At 37.8% G+C, this 21717-nt stretch overlaps 1 protein-coding gene across 1 annotated transcript in view; it reads right to left on the bottom strand.

Annotated features, from left to right (window-relative positions):
- The window catches only part of plxna2 (plexin A2), a 225524-nt gene that overhangs the window by 106951 nt on the left and 96856 nt on the right, over positions 1 to 21717 (bottom strand). Inside the window, exon 4 of the mRNA XM_077218389.1 lies at positions 13574 to 13708. Coding sequence (XP_077074504.1) covers positions 13574 to 13708 — 135 coding nt within the window. The remainder of the gene's footprint in view (positions 1 to 13573; positions 13709 to 21717) is intronic.

The raw sequence follows: 21717 nt of genomic DNA on the forward strand, positions 1-21717 counted from the left end.
TGTTGTTGTTGTAGTTGTGGGCGGGTAATGTTGTAGCAATTTAAGAACATTTATTTGGTTTCATATTTTTGTTACAACATCATAATTCAATCTGTTAATTAAGAAAGAAAATATAGAAAATTGAATACGTCATAAAAGGCGTGACAATTTATTGAATGGCAATATGTCAGAGACGATTTTTGACCACTTCATAAGTTTGTTTGTAGTATTTCGTTTTGTATAATGTATATATTAATTTCAATCGATGTTTTGTTGATCACTTATTTTGGATTTAAATAAATAAGAAGAAAAACAAACAACGCCTGGTGGAATGAAGTGCGTAACCAAACACAAGCCCACTACCATGCTTAAGTGACCTTGAGGAAAAGCCGAAACAAGTACATCTAACAACATAATTTACTCTAAAAGCATTAACCAATATTGTTGCGCCTTCAGGTTCCTTTACATTCCCCAAGACAAAGAAGCCCTGAAATACTGTATAGAGAAAGATGCGGTTGTTGTTTTCCACAACACCGACAGGGAACAAAGTCATTTCTTAGACAGAGAGAGAAAAAGACAGAACGAGTTACACGGCACAGCCTTCGTCAATTAGACAGCTAGCGCTAATGATAATATGCTAACAGAGTTTCTTGACAGAACTGAGCCTGATTACTTGAACTGGAAGTCACTTCTCCATGAGACTCCTTCTTTGTTTAATTAGGCTTGTAAATAATTATTACAATTAAAGCCTGCAATTAGGAGACTGAAGCGGCATTATTAGTGATGTGACGGATGTCAGGGAGACCTCTCGGTGTGGTGGGGCACGCACAAAAGCTACGGCATTATGCAGTCATGTGCTGACAGCTCGAATGACTGTTGATATGCTAGAACATTTTAATTGCAGATGGTATTATCTTGCTATCCTCACGTCTGATCCCTGCGACAACAGTGCAGTTGCTTGAAAGTGTTCATTTCAGTGACTCTAGGAAAAATATCAAGTTTGTCTCAGATATTTCTCCTAAAAATCCTTTAGAGAAATACAAACAGAACCAAATGGTAGTATACATGATATGCTTCTGGGATATGATGAGTCAAAAATTGAGAATTTGGTTTGAGAAGCATGGGATATCTCTTTCTTGTCTAGCTTTGATTTCTAGGAAAATGTTATTGCTGAGAAGTTGCTATTTCAAAGATCTGGAGACTGGATTGTTCTTCTCAGAAATGCTTCATTTAAGTATCAACTATGTCTCAGATGCGAGATATAGATAGTTAAAACAGAATTCATTGTGAGATGTATCTCTTGCTCTAATCTCTGGGAAAATTAATTACTCATAAATTAAATCTCTGGAGATTACAATTCTTATCATTTAAGTATCAACTTTGCCTCAGATTATCATAAATCTCCTTAAGGGAAATAAAGATCAGACACAAATGAGAAATGAGATGATTCTGAGGAACAAGGAGTTAAAACTGAGAATTTAGTGTGACAACCATGCAATCTCTTCTTGTCTTGCTTTAATTTCTAGGAAGAGTTTTTGCTCAGACGTTTAAGAGCTCTGGAGACTTGATTGTGATTCTCAGAAATGTTTCATTATGCTTTAGGAGTTTTAAGAGAAATATCTGAGACCAAGATGATCCATTAACTTAACGTTTCTGAGAATCATAAAGTTTCCAGAGCTTTGATAGAAAAACATCTGAGCGATGCAAGTATCTATTTAGACAGTTGATACTTCAATGAAAGTGCTAAGAAACATCTGAGTAAGAAAGTGATTTCCAATGCTTTCAAAAAAAAATTCTCAGTTTTGACTTCTAATATTCTAATATCTGAGAATGTCTTGTTTCATTTTAGTCAGTTATACCTCTCCTAAGGAGGTTTATCTGAGCCAACGTTGATACTTACATGAAAAATATCTGAGAATCACAATTAAGTCTTGAACTATGAAAGAGAAACCTCTGAGCAACAGAATGTTCTATAGAGATAAAGACAAAACAAACTCCTTACATCACGGAAGTATCGTATGTCGCATTATCTTCTGCCTCAGATGTTTCTCTTAACACACTTAGTAAAAAACTAAAAAAACAGAAATAAGTTAGTCACTTCTGTTATCCAAGCAGTTAAAACTGATGCATTTGTTGTCATTCAATCGCTGAGGATGCTCTTTCATAGATCATTGAACTTTTCCACCACTCTTTTTGGATGTTTTTCACAAAACAGCAGGGAACGTGTTTAGCCACTCATCACCGCTAATGCTTGTCAAGCCGTTTTACGCTATCGACATCTCTCAATGGGTGGTCCGACTTGGAGATTGATGCACAACAGAAAGATTGCAAACCCGAATGCACCCTCTTACCTCTGCCGCTCTCCACCACGGTTCTGCTTACTAGCCGCGTTATGCTGCGCCCCCCACAGTAACTCACCCCCCCCCCCCATTCCACACCCTTAACAAGGCATCCAACAGCCCCTAAACAAGCCACGCAAGCAGATCTCAGATATCCACCACCTCATTTGAGACTATTAAATCAACACCGCACTGAAAGCCCCTTAGAGGCTTGTGAGACAGCAACAAGCATTCAGCAGGTATAGGCAGTGCCGATAGCGCCTGCCTCCACTCTTAATAACAACCAGCATGACACTGGCTTGTCTTCGTTCGCTGTACTAAATCTAGGACTAGCCTGATGGGTCAGAGGACGACATGGGGTACAACCGGGCTGTTTACTAACAAAAACAAAGAACTTTCACCTCAAGGTCCAAATTCTCAGCTGAACAACAGCCACTGCTAGTTCGCCGAGCAGCAGAGCAAATTATTTATTGACAGCGCAGCTTCCATTGAGGGTGGAAACACGGAGGGATGGAGGGCAAGAGAAAGCACCTTGAAGGCGATGAGTATTTTAATTAAACACTTGATTGGGGCCGACAAGAGTTTTGCTATCAAATAATGAGGTTAGGACTGGCCAATGGTTCTTGTGCACCAAACCTGATTAGTGCAAATCCTCGATTAAGTAAATTAGCAATGCTTGAATGCAAGAGGAGGGATGCATTTCATGTGATTGGTGACTGCTCCACATTGAGGGTTCATTCTAGTCTTGAAGGAGTATCTGTAAGGGTGAATAGCAATGATGACCATATACAATTGACCTTTAGGTTGACCCTGGCAGTTTGATACACAACACCAGGTCAGGCGCTGACCCAAAGACCGCAATATACACGGCGTTCAGGCATAAAGCCTCCTGGTGTCTGGAGAGAGTGTGAGATTGGATCCGGCTTTCACAGAATGAGTCGGCTAAATAGCTTCATCAATAACGCTGGACGCGGGACGTATCGACAGGGGCATTTATCCTGATCTGTCCCTCTGTCAATAGCAAGTGAAGCAGTCACGTTGACACTTAAACGTGCACCTTATCATTGGAATTGATTCCCCTACCTGAACTTTCTATCGCGCAGCAGTGACCCCCTAAAAATGTTAGATAACAGACAATATTGTATCAATCAGTCCTGCCATTGTGCTAGCAAGATAGTATACTAGCAAGATTTAATTGCTAATCAAAAAGAATGATTGACAATAGCAAAATGCACATCACTGTTCATTTAATGGCCTGCAGATGTCAAGCAGTTCTAAAGCCCTCTGTGTGGCATTAATGACCTTTTGCTATCATGTGTCACAGACTAGCATTGTCCAAGCCCTGGCGTTCATAAAAACACAGGCATGAATTTCATGATGTGGATATTGCATCTGACCCCAAACCAAACTATATACATTACATTTGAACTAATATATATATATATATATATATATATATATATATATATATATATATATATATATATATATATATATATACATACACACACACACACAGCAAGTTCATTTCATAAACTAGAAGTTTAGTAACAAGCAAAAATATGCTTAATTTGTTAGCATTAGCTACAGTAATGCATTAGATATCACGAACTAAGAATAAACAAAAGGATTTTTAAGTAATTTTATCTCCAGTAATTTCATAAACTAGTGGTTTAGTAACAAGCAACAAAAAGGTTTAATTTGTTAGCATTAGCTAATGCATTAGATATCGTGAACTAACTGTAAACAACAGTATTTTTACAGCATTTATTAAGCTTGGCTAATGTTAATTTATAAATACAGTAGGCCAGGTTTATGTATATAGCATATTTCATACACAATGGTTACTCAATTTTGTGAATTGAAGTGAACAGTGAAATAATTTAATAAAAAATACGAAATAATCAAATGTACTATTTTTTGTGCTGTTGTTTATTGTTAATTCATATTTGTTAATGCATTAACGTTTATTTATATAAACTTTGCGATGTTAAAATGTTTTAGTATGTTACGTTTACCATTACTAATACATGTTAATTTAAATAAATAATACAATTAATACCATCCTGATCAGAATAATAAATAATGTAAAGTGCTGTTCATGATAGCTGTTGCCTTAACCTACTGTGATGAAACAGATATACGCAATAATAGATAAGCTGGACTGGTCTGATTTCTCATGAATACAATGGATCTCATTTCTCATTCTTTATGCTTAAAAAAGAACATTTTCATTCTTCCCTGTCAATTACCATGGCAGCTACAGTTAATCTAAGTCTTTGTCCAGGGCAGCATGAATGACAGTGATTGGTGGAAAGAGGGGAGAAAAGAGGTCTCTGGTCAAGACACTCTCCTTGTTCCCATTTTTTAGCAAGAGCAGCTGCACTTTCACAGGGTGACCAGGGGTCAAGGCAATGCTAGGGGGCATCTGAGGCTGAGAAAGCACTTTTTATTGGCAAATTTGCTTGAACTTTGGGCACGATTCCTCAGTTTAGCTCATTGTTAGCTGAGCTAGTCAATAACGGAAAACGGCAAAACAGAGTTCCAGGCTCCGGGTCTTTTCCTGTGTATTGTGTATAAGAATCAGGAGCTGTGCGCACACACTTCTGTTAAGTGAATATTAATGCTGCTTTGTTCTCATTAATCACATCCTCTGCTCTGTTGATTTCCTGTTAGCCCTTTCATCATATATACCCCCACCCCCCTAACCATGCTACAGTCACCCAAACGTTGATATTCAGACACATGCGCACACATTTACAGAACGCCACACACACAGACATGGAGGAACCAGTGGCTGTCGGCCAACTCAATCTGCATGCAGGATGAGGGCCAGTTCAAACCAAACAAAGACAAACAAGAGACTCCAATGACACCAGGCGTGAATCACAGGCTAGATATGGTTTCTTGAGGGCACTATCTGCACAGACAGGTTTTCACTTAGTCGACATTTGACTATTTGCATAAATGTAGGCTTCACAGCTAACATAAAAATGTTAATATATTTGGGCGATACCGTTTTATATGCATGTATGTATGTATGTATGTATAGTTCAGTCATTAAACTCTAGAGGGCGCAGGCTGAGAGGTCCTTTACATGCAATCTACAAGCAATTACAACATTACCGTATGACACAAGCTGATTGGCCTCTGTTGATCCTGCAGCCAATAAGATTGCATACTCAACATTTAAATAGTCTGGTTCATTGTTTGCTGTAAGCTAGTCATGCAGCTCGTTCTTAGAGTTCCCCTCAAACCCTCTACCTCCCACAGCTCCACCTGCCTAGATCTACTACGAGATTTATCTGTCTATTTATGCAGACGCAGCATATCTTACATCTCACAGCAGCATGTGTGTGTATCTAGTAGCACTAGCAAATCCATACTGCTGTCAGGGACTGGGCTGTTCAGATCTATGGCCTCAGCATTATAAAATACATTATATGATAAATATATATATATATATATATATATATATATATATATATTTTTTTTTTTTTTTTTTTGTCGTTTGCCACTAATGAGTTGTTAAAAGTTTTATTGTATGACTGATTAAACGGTAAAAAGACAATCGGGCAACAAAACACTGACAATCTATTTCCAAGCACTTATTTTATCCTAAAAACATAAAACTTAGAAGTTGGTGATATACAGCACATTAAATTAAATTCTAAATAACTAAAATGTCACTAATGTATACAGTGGATTTTTTTCACTGTATTCAAGCTACTTAAAGATGTTACAAATTACACTATCCCTATTTGGAGAAATGTAACATTCAATCACAAATGCCTCCATTTGCAATGGCTCGAAATTTGGCTAGGTCAGCGATGAACATCGAGACAATCTTCAGCTAGATAATGGAAGAAGAGTGTTATTTTAGGAGCTGGCTGGAAATGGACTGTAGAAGAGAGGAGAGGGCCTCTAAACAATCTTACTCCGGGTGAAAAATCCCATTTCCCTGCATTTGATAACCACACAGTTCATTTCCTACACATTTCCCAGACAAAGGTAGTGCAGGCCTAGTACAGGCTCTCTCTGTGCGTGTGTGTGAGTGAGAGATCAAAACGGTAAATACATGCATATGACTCCAAGTACAGTATGTGTGTGCGCCAAAAGAGGCTAAGGCTATGCAAAGACATAGAGCAAATAATCGGGTTCTTCAAGACGGGGAAAAAGGGAAGCCATGCATGGATTTTAAATTTCACAGCTGAGCACTTGGGAGAGAAATTGCCAGGGTGGAAATATGGAGGCTCCTTTATTTGGTTGATGATCTCGGTTACGTCGCTTTTATGAGCTGAGGTGGGGAGGCGAGAGAAGGGGCCGAGGATAAGGAGCAGATCTTGGATTCCCAAGTTCAGTCTGAACGTTTATGGCTATAAGAATGACAGCAACATATGCAGAGAATCTGGTTTGGTTGTGAAAGTCAACACTTCATTCACAAGCTTCTCCATGTTAGTCACGGCATTGGACATGTCACGCCACTCTTAATAGTGGGCGTGGAATGGACAACGTCAGATCAATCTCAAGTCGTGTTTCTAAGGCCAACTCACAAAATCAAACTACTGTGCAAAGCTTCAGAGGACGGCACTGATGACTCATAATGCATGTTTAGAAAAGAGGCATTTCCCAACAGACATATTCACATCTTATTACGTGCTTTTCAAGCTATGCTTTCATTGCTCTAAATGGATGCTTGGTGAGTTTTGACCTATGGCCTCAGCAGCGCTGATAATTAAATGAATAAATGATTCATTGTGAATCATTCGCCACTAATGCAGTGGGAGTTAATAACAATTTTATTGTGCGACTGATTAAACGACCAATCAAAATAGTGACAATCTATTCTCAAGCCCTCTCCTGTCTGATTGAAAAATAATTGTCACACTGTTGTGCCATTTCAGTTATCTGCATCAGGTCTTTCAATTAAAGTTAGAGCAAAATGTGCTATTTTCATAGATTTATAGTGAATAGAAATAGAAAATAGAAAGTGCTGTACAATTTCACCATACAAAAATGTCTTTATTTTTTGAGTTTTGTGTGCTGATATGCAAAAAGGGAAGTCAAACAAACCTGCAAGGCAATATTTCTTTCCTCCTCGCAGTTTGCATACGGGATTGGTTTACACGCTTCGATGAGAGCGAGACCAGGGCCGTAGCGTTTGCTGGAGTTGGTTACATGTGATGGATTTGCATATGGCAGCAGGTGTGGCTTTGCTTGTGCACAGGCCTCATTTGATTGTGAGGTCGTACAGATGACACATAAGCACTGTTCCAAAAACCAGAGAGCTCAGCTCAAACCTTCATCCAACACATCATATTTTATTCAATACTGAAAAATATGAATAAAAGGTAACATTTTTCCCAATATGTGTGTATATACTATATGCACATGCAATATTTATAGACATTTGATATAGAATACATGCAATACACTATAATATAAAGTCCAGTCTATCTATCTATCTATCTATCTATCTATCTATCTATCTATCTATCTATCTATCTATCTATCTATCTATCTATCTATCTATCTATCTATCTATCTATCTATCTATCTATCTATCTATCTATCTATCTATCTATCTTATCTGTGTGTGTGTGTGTGTGTGTGTGTGTGTGTGTGTGTGTGTGTGTGTGTGTGTGTGTGTGTGTGTGTGTGTGTGTGTGTGTGTGTGTGTGTGTGTGTGTGTGTGTGTGTGTGAAAGAGAGAGAGCACTATATGCAAAGTTGCCTATGTAGGTTGTAACAATTTACACACTATTCAGATTCAGGATGCCGTCTATGCAGCATACTAGGTTGTAAAACAGAGACTCCCACTCGCATGGCAGCAGTTTGCCAGAGAGGTGACAAGTAAATACGGTTTTGCAGTTACTTAGAATGTAAAACCTAGATGAGATATTTTTGAAACGTGCATGACATCGCTAAGTCTCCATGTCTCTTTCAACGACTCCCTTTTTGTTTCCCTCGCTCGCCACTCTCTCCCCTCTGTCTCTGTAAAGCTGTTATCAGCTGAAACAGCTCTGACCTTTCATAGCTGTTAGCCTCTGGCTCCCTTCCCCAGCCAAACAGCCACAGCACTTTATCACAAGACTATGAATTACCACAGAAAGGACACCATCTCACCGCCTGCGTGATCTAAGACTGTAGACGCTCCTGCTCTGCTCTGAACGCTCTTTCTTCCAAGCCCTTCATAGACATTCTGTAAACACGTTTGACATAACCTGTATTTTTTGACTGCTTTGGTTGTGGACACAACTTGTCTGGAGCTCATTTGTCTTTCAGTTCCACCATATTGCACTAACCAATAACTACGGACCATTAGCATGGTATCCGTACATATACACTGAGACAATGAGCCCTAAAATCTATGTGTGTACATTTATACGTGGTGTGTGTGTGTGTGTGTGTGTGTGTGTGTGTGTGTGTGTGTGTGTGTGTGTGTGTGTGTGTGTGTATTTCTTTTTATGTCAGTGTGAGGCAATCCGTTTCTAGACTATTTGTGTGCATGTGAGGGATGGCTATGCATTTGGAATGAGCTGTATTTATGAGTCTTTGAGAAAATGCACAATATATGGCATCATAGAAAAGAATTATAGATGCCAAATGGGAATGGCGGTAGTGTGAAACGTTTGTGGGTAAAGATGGAGTGTCTGTGCATGTGTGCGTCTGTGCATAAAGTAAAATTACATGCTGGTTTGAGCATGTTTGAATGGTAACCGCAAATCCACTGCTGCCCAGGGCCCATGCATGTATGTAAATATGTATGATTATAATAAATCTTTCAATCTGTACCCACACATCCATTTGTACTGCATTCTTCACATTAATCACAATCCTTATTAAACATAACCATTGTTTAGTCACAAAAAAGGGTGCAACAACATTTAAAACGACATTAAAAAAAAAAAAATATATATATATATATATAGAATAAGTCATCCATGCTTCATTCTGTATTCACTTAAGCATCACAAAAATTTACTTTCCATTCAAAACTCATGGAAAATATTATTATTTTTTATTAGCTTTTCAGGCCATTTACTGTAACCAATAAAATAATTATTGGCTTTTTTGTATCGGCCAGAATATTTATATTGTGCATTAGCATTGGCATTGACTAATATTTTAGTTACATGAAGTATTATATTATGTTGCATTAAACTGGTCAATTATAACATATTCAGTAAAAGTATGTATCCAAATATCACGGCATTACCATCTGTCCTATTTTTTGTGAATGACAGCAGGACAGGATACGAATAATAGCCATGACCCTTTAATCTGTCATTTTGACTCCTCTTAGCCGGTAAACATATGGACAGTATCCTACACATCCCCACAGAGCTGCAATAACTACTCAAGTTCAGCCATTTTGGCTCCATTTTCATTAAATTACACCCAAAACGTGACAACGGGAAGCTCCACTCCGCCATGACGGCTCTGTTTCCTGCTAGAATAAAAGCTTGTGCTGAAAGGTGAATGCTTATCCTGCTGCTCTGTGAAGTGTGAAGCGTGACTACGCCGACTGACTCCTAAAACAGCGGCGTGCTGTGGTGACGGAGGCCGTGCGGTCTTTAACAACATTTTTTTGTTCTTCTCAGCCCAACAAGAGAACGTCTCACACCTGCATACTGAATATTAACAAAACTCAGAGAAATACCTCCGAGAGCAATTCAACCCGAGTCAGACTGAAAGAGCTTATTGAGCTCAGCAATGCATTTCAACGTGGTCATTTAATAAGCTGAAATATTGAATTTATCACCTGAAAAAAACCTGAACGTGCTGATGGCTCTTTTACGACGGGATTGGTTTGAGTTACTGCATGAGAGGGACGAATCTTATGAGGTTTCAGCGAACACGATTCCCTTAAGACTGTTTCAGCGCTAGTGAAGAGATACACAGGAATTTATATACACGGCTTAATCCCAAACAGCTACATTTGTTTTCCATAAGAGAACAGGGATTTTCAAACTTTTTGATGCCAAAGACCCCCAAATATGATGATCCCCTATACAGTCATCTATACAGACTCATTTACACAATGTGCGGCAAATATAAGTCTCAAATCTAATAAAAAAAATAATAAAATAAAAAACTGAGAAAAAACTCCTGAAAAAAAACATGAAAAATAATAGAATAAAAAAAAAACAAAAAAAAAAATAAAGAAGCAGTTGACTCGGATGATGGTTTATACAGTTTGCCACAACTACCCAATCAGAAACAAGTATTTAAAAAAACTGCATAATGATTTAACATATTTATTTTGCTCAACTTTTTTAATTAAACTGAATTGAAAATAAGGGAATTAATAAAGTAAAAAAGAAAAGAAAATAATATAAATATATATAGAATAAAAAAGGTTTGCATAAGCAAATTAATAAAATCGATTCTGGAAAATTGTACTTGTTGTATTGTATTAAGTTACTTTTTATATATGTAAAAATGCATATGAATTCAAATCAGAAATTCTTATCACAGTAAACATTCAAAAGTAATTTGTTAAAAAAAAGGATTTCTTGGTATATATTTAATACCATACCACACCAAACCTAGAGATTGGCATGGTGTTATTTCAGTTAGGCTAATAGCTGGTTTGATTTGCATTGAGAGATGATCTTATGGAAAGTACCCCATGCCAATCTCTAGGTATAGTGAAGGGTATGCGATGATGCAGGGCTATTTTAATTCCAAAGGCCAAGGGAACTTTATTAGGATGCATAACATCCTGGATCCATGAAATAACTGGCCTTTAAAGATAAAAATCTGCCTGCCTCTATGGGAATATAACATAGGGGTGTCCTGACTTAGGCACCCTGTATTTTAAGGAAGAACATTTATTTATTTACGATACATTATTCGTTCAGAAAGATAATTGGTGTCCTGAAAGGTTGGATTTTCCCTCTTTTTTTTTTAAAGGCATTAAGATAAATTTCCAAAAGATGATTTTTTATTCCTCTTTTTAGTCAACTTTAGCATGGGTGAGTTATTTTTTGCTATGCACTGTAACTAGTCACGTACAATATAAAGTACAAGTCAAAATAGACTCGTCCCTCAGTTTGTAATACAAACCAAAATTACAATGGAAGTTTAAATGCATAAACTTATATATTTTTGGTAATTTGCAGAATACCATAGATGTTGTCAGTTTTAACTATTAACTCAAACTATTTTTTAGCTTTACTGAAACCTTATCTTTAAAAAAAGATTCATGTGAGTGTATAAGCAAAAAAGACAGAGAAAAAGCAGATGAAGCAAGGGCCCGGGACTCAAGCCACAAAGTTGATAAAATGCTGGGGTCACTTCTATGTGCCTGATAAGTGTGACAGCGTGTGTGCGTAGACACAAAGTGCTGACTCAACAAGTCTTCTTCTCTTTCTCCTTTCTTTTCCCTCTCATCTGCTGCTATGCGTGATGCCCAGTGGAGCTGACCCAGCGGGCCGCCCGTGTACAGATATGATGTGAACCTGTCAGCCCGCTGTGCATTAAACCACCTCTCTCATTACCGCCACACCCGACCCCATCCCACTGCCCACGTGTATCCCAAGAGGAGATATCAACCCTCTACAACGGATGCTAAAAAAAGCCTGGAGATGTAAGCAACCGGCCTGGTCATCCATCTCTGAGCAAGGACAGTATTGTTTCCTTTCCTTCTCTTTAGAGACTGTCTCTCTCTTTTTCTTCCTTTCCTTCTCTTTATTTTATAGTCTGAAATAGGGATGGGCGGTATGATGGTATATATTTGTCAAGGCAAGAACTGTGTAGAGATTCTGCTATGCTGCAGTATATCCATTTACAAGTCTGACATCACGCAGAAAATATTATTAATAAAGCTACTCTGTAAAATGTGCCAGACTCAAAATTAACTCTGCTGCATTAAACTAGTTAAACTCATTTACTTTATAATTGTTGGTTATCTTACAACACCCTCAACCACTGCTTAAATCATCCAATAGCATCTAGAATGTTTTACCATTTTGAGACTTTGTTTTTAACTATTTTGATATATAATGTGAATCAACATTACTACATAAAAAGATAAAATATTTTTGGGTTTAAATTTCAGTAAAAAATAAAACTATAGCCTATGAGGACTGTTTTTGCCTCAGATTAAAAAATGAAAGAAGGTAATTGTGAGATAAGTTTGTCACATTGAGGAGAGATAAAATGTCAAATTGTCTTAAATAAAGTCACATTGTGAGATAAAAGCTGCAGCTGTGAGAAAAAATAAATGAAGTTATATTGTGAAAATAGTCACACTAAGGTATGTTTCCATCCACCTATTTTTATATCCATTTTGGGATATCGAAATGGAAAATACCAAGATACACATCTAATCTAAAATTGTGCATAGAAATGTGCTCAAGTGAGGTAGATAGATTTTTTATCCAATAAGAAGACATAACTAAGCACAAACTACGATGGAAACACATTTAGGGCGTAACTTCCCTCAAGCGCACAACAAAAAAACTCTTGTGACTTTCCCTCACCGGTGGATGTGATTGGATAACTAACCAGTGGACCAATTTCATTGCACAGCATCTCAAATGTTTGTTCGATCATTCTGAAATGCCTGAGCCAAACTCTGTCATCAGAATGATTTGGGTTAAAACCGTCTCACATGATGATTGCGTTCCCGAACACCAGCATCCGATCACAAAATGACATGACAGGGTTTATTGTGTTTCGTCATTTCGATTTCCACATGGGATGGAAAAGCTTCTTTATTCACGAATGGTTTATACGATACTCCAATTTTACAAATAAGTTAAAATCGTAGCTTTGGATGGAAACATAGCTACTGTGAGATATAAAGTAGCAATTACAAGAATACAATTCGCTAGAAATAACTTCACAATTACCCTTTTTTGCCTCAGAGGCCAAGTGTTTTCCATAATATCTTGATGTATAGGGTTACCGTGATATAAAATGACTCATACCGCCCACCTCTACTCTGCAATGCATCCCATGGGAAGTGTTGTGTGTATTGATATTATATGAGCAGGGTCTCTCTCCATCTCTCCCTCTCTTTCTCTCTTCATTATGCTGTCAAGAGAGGGTGACCTTGTTCTCTCTCCATCTCTCCTCCTTCAGCTGTCCCTCCATCACTCTCTCCTTCACTGACACAGCTACTCTACCCTCTTCCCATTTCTCTCTTTCATTAGTAGATGCTGTCACGTTCTCTCCGTCCTACAGCTGTTATGGATGGAAGAAAGAAGCAGAGAGGGGAGAGCATATACATGTATATATTCAGACCTGTCTCTCCGACATGACGTAGATGAAGCTGTTGTCCAGGGAAAAGGCCATGTCTCTGAGAACAGGGCTTCCATCTTTGATCACCGGCAGAGTTTCATATTGCACACCACCTTGAGGAGGACCGTCAACCCGAATCTAAGACAAAAAAAGAAGAAAAGATGCGATCATGAGCAGAAATTTACCATTTACATTTTCATCATCTGAAAATTCGGCTTTCAAGATCTTCCACAAAAAAAAAAAAACATGCCAAGGCAAAATTGCAATCAGTGTGTGTTACCTAGTTTGTGTTACTTTTGTAAATTATATATTATGAAATGTAATAAATTATTACAATATATAATAGAATTATATAATATTATTAAATTGCTCTCTCTCTCTCTCTCTCTCTCTCTCTCTCTCTCTCTCTCTATATATATATATATATATATATATAAAACTGTACTGCTTATAATTATTCTAAATAGGACAAGAACAATTAAATAATATTATATAATTGTATTATACATTGTAATCATTTATTACATTTCATAATGCATATTGTATTTTGCATTACACACACACAGGCACACGCACGCACGTACGCACGCACGCACGCACACACCCACACCCACATATATAGTTAGGTAAATGTACAATATTTTGTAAAATAAATAATATAACGAATAATAATATATTATTTTTTATATACACATTATATTACAAAAAATAATAAAACATTTTTTTATATAATATTACAATTATACAATATTTTATTAGCTATACAAAATATATTAGTAATTTTTTTGGTGTAAAATAAAATAAAAATATTTAAAAATATTTTAACATTTTTTTACAATATATTCTAAATAGATGAAAGCGGTTTTGATCAGGTCAAAGGTCATTAAAAAACAATAAAATCAGATGAAATAATAATTGACATCACAGGTCTACTCCCACCGCATTCACCCGTCCCAAAAGATAATTGAAAGCCCAGGACACACCGCGGCTGTCCTGCATGGAGTTTGATCGGGGTTAGTCCAAGGTCATGTGTCTGTCTGCAACTGCTTTACAATAGAGCAGACGAGGAGGCTGAGGACGACCCTAACAAAGACCCAGGAGAATGAGTGAACAGAGCCAAGCTCATTCAACGAAACCAATCAAAGGCTACGGTTATGATAACAGCCAAATCTATAACCAAAACAGTTGTCATTCTCTGCAGTCTTTCTCAACACAATTCTGGCCAAGAGTAGAGGGGAAAAACAATCATGTCCATGCTACACTAAAGCCCTGTTCAAGCATTAGTCCACTCCAGTGAATGTAAAAACCATCTGTGAGCGGCAGACTCCCAATCCACTAAACTGACATTTACAGCACACAACGGTAAATGTGTTCATACATAAAACATGTCAGTCAGTCAACAAGACCCGCCTCCTTTTGCTCGGCGGAGCATGACCCTGATACGACCTGCTGCGCACCACAGGGACCTTATGTCATGGAGAACTGTGTGTCCAGTAGTCCGCGGAGGGCACTTTGAAGAACATACTTCATTTGCAGTCAGGAAGTGGGTCTGGCATTCTGGTTGTAGAAGTAAATGTTGTGTTCACTGGTCCTACGGGGGACTATAAAGCAATCAGACATGGACACCGCAGTAGGTTCTGTGAACGTAACTGTAAAAGTGATGGGAGGCATGCACAGCTTTAAAGGACTAGAATAGAAGACTAGGAGAGAAAAGCGAACCCCTGTTATACGGTATAATGTATACTTCACACCCTTTGTTATGATGCTTGCATTGAAAAGCCATTTAAAATGATCTATAAAACGTATATAATTGGAAGTCCAGATGAAGAAGATCCCTGCTCTAAAGTGGCAAGCTACATGAACAATTACTTCAGCTACACTGACCCAGAATGCACTTGGAAATGGATTTAATCTCTTTTCAAACTGTCCTTCTAATATTTTCACTTTTTCCCCGACCACTGATCTGTCAGTCACCTGGCTTGAGTCCCGTTCTGTCATCATTGTTCTCTCTGCCTAAGGTTTGTCTTCTCCTTACAACCTTCTGAAACATTTGCTCATTACTTTTTCATTATTGGCACATTCTTTTCTCTCTCTCCCTCGTTCCCATATGCACATTATAGATGGCTGCCGTCCCTTTGGCTCCAGCGTAAGTGCAGCTGTCTTTCTCAGAGCCCACGCAGAACTACTCCCGACAATCACATATCATTCTGTGTGTTCTGTGTTGAGTGCGTGTGCACACTGTCACCTATTTTAAATAAGGATGTGCATTTTATATGTGCTTGTGTATTCAATTTTCATGTCAATCAGCACTGAAAATCAAGACAATCATTTCACGTATATGCTATACTATCTCTTTCTGTATCAAATATTCATTTTGCATGTTCATTTATAGGCGTTCTATATACAAGAAGCTCTTTGTGTATATAGTGCTGTGTGAATTTGCATGTGTGTTTGTATTTGTATGAGTATGAGGGACTTCTGAGACCGTCGGTCCCTTCCAGCTACACATTCATGCCAAGAGGATGCTTTTGATGTGAGAATGAAAGCGTGTAACAACAAAAGTGCTTAAAGAGAAACCAGACGGAAATTCTCTCGCTGTTTAACATGATAACATACTGCAAAACACTCTTTCCCACACTGTACATGTGCACTTAATACGTAGATATGTGCACTCACATCTGAAACAACCTTTAGGGTACCTCGTTCTGAATAACATCCCATTTCAGATTATTCACGTTAGCTAACTGTTCTCGAACTAGAAACGTAGTGAATACAAATCAAAAGATTTTGAATGCTCACATCCACATAACCCTCCCACCACTAGAGGGATACTCGACTCTGTTTACATCTAAAAGTCTTTATCAAAGCACAACTCAATCTTTCTTTAAAGTGATTACATGACAGAGTAGACGTTAGAGAAGAACTGTAAGAGGGTAATTTAATTCCGACACAAAGCACTGAAACATAAACCTGCTCAAAAAAATTCAGCAACAATATTTACTCTCTTGTCTAATGTTAGCCATAACCTCTAAACCACATTAAGCATGAATGATCAAAGCAGAAAAAGTACCCCAAAAAAACCTGTTTGTGTTTCCCATATGTATCTCTCTTTTGTCCCCCCTTTTTTTTAGCAATAAAAGGCAAAGAAAAGCACGGACCTCAAGAATATTGTTTCCAAATGCTGTGGGACTCGTGCACAATGGATGTCCTTGTTTAAATATGTGTGTGCATGGGAGCGCAAGGGAGTCAGAGACAGAACTCAGACTGACAGAGCAATCTGTCCCGTGGCCTATCTCAGATCTTCCGTAATCCATTTTAAGTGTGTAGGCTCACGCAGTATGTCGAGACACACAGAAAGAGAGAGAGAGAGAGAAGAGAGAGAGACTCTGCCACCTGAACACACTGAATCCAATTACACTAAAGGGGATTCCTCAAAATTGTCTGCTCTCACAGGTCAAATGTCAGTGCTGATCCAGTAAGGAAGGGGGTAACTCTAACTGAAAGGGTTAACTGTCAAAATAAGGCCATCCTAACCCTCAAATCTCCCAGATTCGACTACGAACTACACAGAACTACAGATAGATAGATAGATAGATAGATAGATAGATAGATAGATAGATAGATAGATAGATAGATAGATAGATAGATAGATAGATAGATAGATAGATAGATAGATAGATAGATAGATAGATAAATAGACAGACAGACAGACAGACAGAAAGATACACAGAACAAGAGACAGACAGATAGATAGATAGAGTAGATAGATAGATAGATAGACAGACAGACAGACACAGAATGATAGATCGATCGAGACGGATACACAGAACAACAGACAGACAGATAGATAAATAGACAGACAGAAAGATACACAGAACAAGAGACAGATAGATAGATAGATAGATAGATAGATAGATAGATAGATAGATAGATAGATAGATAGATAGATAGATAGATAGATAGATAGATAGATAGATAGATAGATAGATAGATAAACAGACAGACAGACAGACAGACAGACAGACAGACAGACAGACAGACAGACACAGAATGATAGATCGATCGAGACGGATAGACAGACCGATACACAGAACAACAGACAGACAGATAGATAGATAGATAGATAGATAGATAGATAGATAGATAGATAGATAGATAGATAGATAGATAGATAGATAGACAGACAGACAGACACAGAATGATAGATCGATCGAGACGGATAGACAGACCGATACACAGAACAACAGACAGACAGATATATAGATAGATAGATAGATAGATAGATAGATAGATAGATAGATAGATAGATAGATAGATAGATAGATAGATAGATAGACAGACAGACAGACAGACACAGAATGATAGATCGATCGAGACGGATAGACAGACCGATACACAGAACAACAGACAGACAGATAGATAGATAGATAGATAGATAGATAGATAGATAGATAGATAGATAGATAGACAGACAGACAGACAGACAGACAGACACAGAATGATAGATCGATCGAGACGGATAGACAGACCGATACACAGAACAACAGACAGACAGATAGATAAATAGACAGACAGACAGACAGAAAGATACACAGAACAAGAGACAGACAGATAGATAGATAGATAGATAGATAGATAGATAGACAGATAGATAGATAGATAGATAGATAGATATCCCTTCTCGTATACAGTGAGATGTGGAGCGATATTTCAGGTCCGTTGGACGCTGTAGTACCCGCCCCCCCCCCCTCTCTCTCTCTCTCTCTCTCTCTCTCTCTCTCTCTCTTTCTGCTCTTGGAGAGATTTTTCTGAGCCCCAATCCGCCTGGATAACACATCTAATCCATCACCTGTGTCAGCTTGAAGAATTCTGGTGTCAGCAAGCCCTTTCTCCCTTTCTCTCTCGCTCTTTCTCTCTGTCTTCTGACGGTTTCTATCAGTGGAAAACAGGCTCTTTTGTTCTCGCTGCTGTAGTACAACACTATCTCCCATAACGCATGTGTTACAGCAACAGACTGCTAGGGCCGTGTGTCACTTTCCATCCAGACGCATTTGAGCACTTAAGCAGATCTCAACCTCTCAGGGACAGAGAGAGAGAGAGAGAGAGAGAGAGAGAGAGAGAGAGAGAGAGAGAGAGAGAGAGAGAGAGAGAGAGAGAGAGAGAGAGAGAGAGAACACGGGAGAGTGTGGACAGTTTCATTCTAACTATGATGTTTGGCTATTTGCATGACTCAAAAATAATTTTACTACACCTGGACATCAATAAAAATTAGCACCATTGAAAATGCATATTTGCTAAATAAATAAATATATGTCTTGTTTTCCAGTAAAAATATAATTAAAACTCAAATTTATTTGAAAACCAGTACTCCGTAAGATATTGAGACATTTTTTTTTTTTTCATTTGGCGATTTGCATGTGTTCATTTTTGACCCTTACAATAGATTTCTGAGATCTGGTTGTGTTAAATTGAACTAAACAAAGGGAACATTGGAGAAAGATTCATTAGTCTGTTATTTCATACTCTAGTCTATGTGAAGTTCATTATGAAAATAACACCATAACATTATAAACTAAATATATGCACTCGTGTGATATGCTATACTGGCAAAACATATGCATAGTAAGCACATAATCATAATGTCTTATTAAACCTAGACATTACTTTATAATGTGCGAAAATTTCTTTAACATTCTTTAATGAGTTTTCACCGTTGTTAAGTCCTATTACTTTTGTCACTAACTTCTAAGTCCAATAAAGCATACAAAAAGGTTTAAGAAGCAGTCATTAAAAAATGTATGAAGTCAACCACGATTCTAAACATATTCATGTCTATGGATAGTCAGGTCATTTCAGTATATACAGTATACATTCTCAACTCTGCCAGCCTTTAAATATAATCAGTAAAGCAATTACTACCAATATCTGAACGGCTGAGTGTGAACTAGTTAAGTATGATCCTTAAAGTAACTTCACATAAAGTAAGCCACATAATCCATAAACAACAAACATAGTGTGTCAAAGACCGTAAAGCCTAAAAATGTATAGTGTGCCATCATAACAGAGGAAAAATCCACCAGCAGTGATCTGGTCATAAACATAACTAGGTCAGTTTTAATCACATGACTTTTTTCCAGATGAAACAAAAGTACCTGAAGAGCTTTAAATACTTCAAACTCTGAACATCATGTCATACATAAACCTCATAAGAATTTCACAGCTTTGATATTACCTGACCTAAGTTTAAAACCCACACAACTTGGAGTCAGCTTTTTTCTTGATGGTTACAGTAACCAGATCTGAATGATGAGTGGCTGTGGTAAAACATGATCAAAAATATCCCTAATTATCCAAAAATGCCAACACGCAAACTCGCAGCTATGGCCAGCCGGCTATATTTAGAGCAGTTTTAAAACGACAGAACCACCGCCAGACTGGTGGATTGTGTCCAAGTGAGCTCATTGAAAATGAGTTTGAGGTAAAACTAATGTTGAACTAGTGGTTATATGGTGTTTTTCTGCACTTAATTGGCCCGAACTGTTCTGCATTAAGATTTATTATGCAGTTGAATTCCACGCTGAGGTTTCCTCTCTCTCACGGAGTTTCGTAGATGGTATGTTGGATCTTTTGTAGTACAGAAAGCAGCTCCTAAATTCAAAGACCTTACAAGATTAAAGAGAATCAGCAATGAGACAAAGATGAGCTTGGAACAAGACAAATAGTGTTTAGAATTTTTGTTCCAGCCTCTATTATGGATTTTTACCATAATCTCATGGCTTTATCCATGTTTACTGGACCTGTGGAGAACCTATAGTTCAACCTACTAACAAATGGCAAGGGAACAAATGAAGTGTTCTGCTCTGGAGAGCTTGCAGAGTGTTTACTATACGATTGTGTGCCCCATTTATTGTGTGAGGAGGACAAACAATGTAAATTATACGGCCCCTCTTGTTTGCATCGCTTCAGCGAGTATCAAAGCAGCATAAAAAGTGCATGTTAAAATAAACTACAGACAAATTAGTATGCACCCTTAAAACCAAGAATCTACTGAGACTCAACATTGATTGTCAACATAATATACCTTTCTTTTAAAGTCAAAGGATGTATAAATATTGGAAAGTTAGCCAATTACTAAGATCATCTGAAAATGTGCCACTTCTATCGAAGCTTGTTTCCAACACTGAATGAGAAATAAAAAAGGTAGAAAAAAAAGAGTTCTCACAATTCTGTCATTTCTTCTCACAATTGTGAAATTTTTTACATTGACTTTTTTTTTCTCAGAATTGCGATTTTAGAGTTTAAATTGTGAGTCAAAGTCAGAATTGTGTGATATAAACTTGCAACTGCGAGAAAGACGTCTTTAGTTTCCGCAGAATTGGACTTTATAACTCATAATTGTGAGTAAATATCTCGCAATTCTGAGAAAAAAAGTCCTAATTGTGAGATAAAAAGTCGCAATTATCTTTTAAATTGTTTTATTCCGTGCCGAAAGCAAAATGGAAGCTTTAGCGTTAAGTTCTGCCAGGAAGACTCAATTGCTGCGTCACTTATTACCTTCTCATCTATCCAATCATGTCTAATACTTGCGGTATAAAAGACCGGTACTGACACATGTTTGAGTTCGCAGATGCTGACGCTTTCATTTACCTCCATCCTCCCCACCACCACCAAGATGGTTCCTTCCCCTCCATCCTCTCCACCACCACCAGGATGGTCCCTTCCTATACCTCCCAGGGGGTCGGCTGCGCCCCTGCCTTCGTCTTCAGGCAGGAAATGCGGAGTCCGGACCCTCGGATTGCAAGCTATGGACGGGGCCTACGCCAAAGAACTTTATTGCCTGCTGGACTATCAATAAATGTATTTATTGTTACAGTATTTATTCTCCCGAGTCTTTCTGGTAGAACTTCCATACACTTCAGACTTTCAAAAAAAATAAATAATAATAATTCTATACATGTACATATACATCTACAGACAACAGCTTTTATAAGATAAGCCTTAAGCACCAAAACCAGAACCTGTCAAATGAGTTGCAGACACAGTGGGGGTCCAGTAAAAAAAGGAAGTCAAATCTCAGTAGGGTGTTCGGGATAAGAACTGATCAGAGAAACCAAAACCACCCTAAGCGACAACACAATTATTAGAGA

Source organism: Siphateles boraxobius, unplaced genomic scaffold, assembly GCF_051911475.1.
Source record: "Siphateles boraxobius isolate OS27281-9 unplaced genomic scaffold, OSU_SipBor_1 77, whole genome shotgun sequence".
Lineage (NCBI taxonomy): Eukaryota > Metazoa > Chordata > Actinopteri > Cypriniformes > Leuciscidae > Siphateles > Siphateles boraxobius.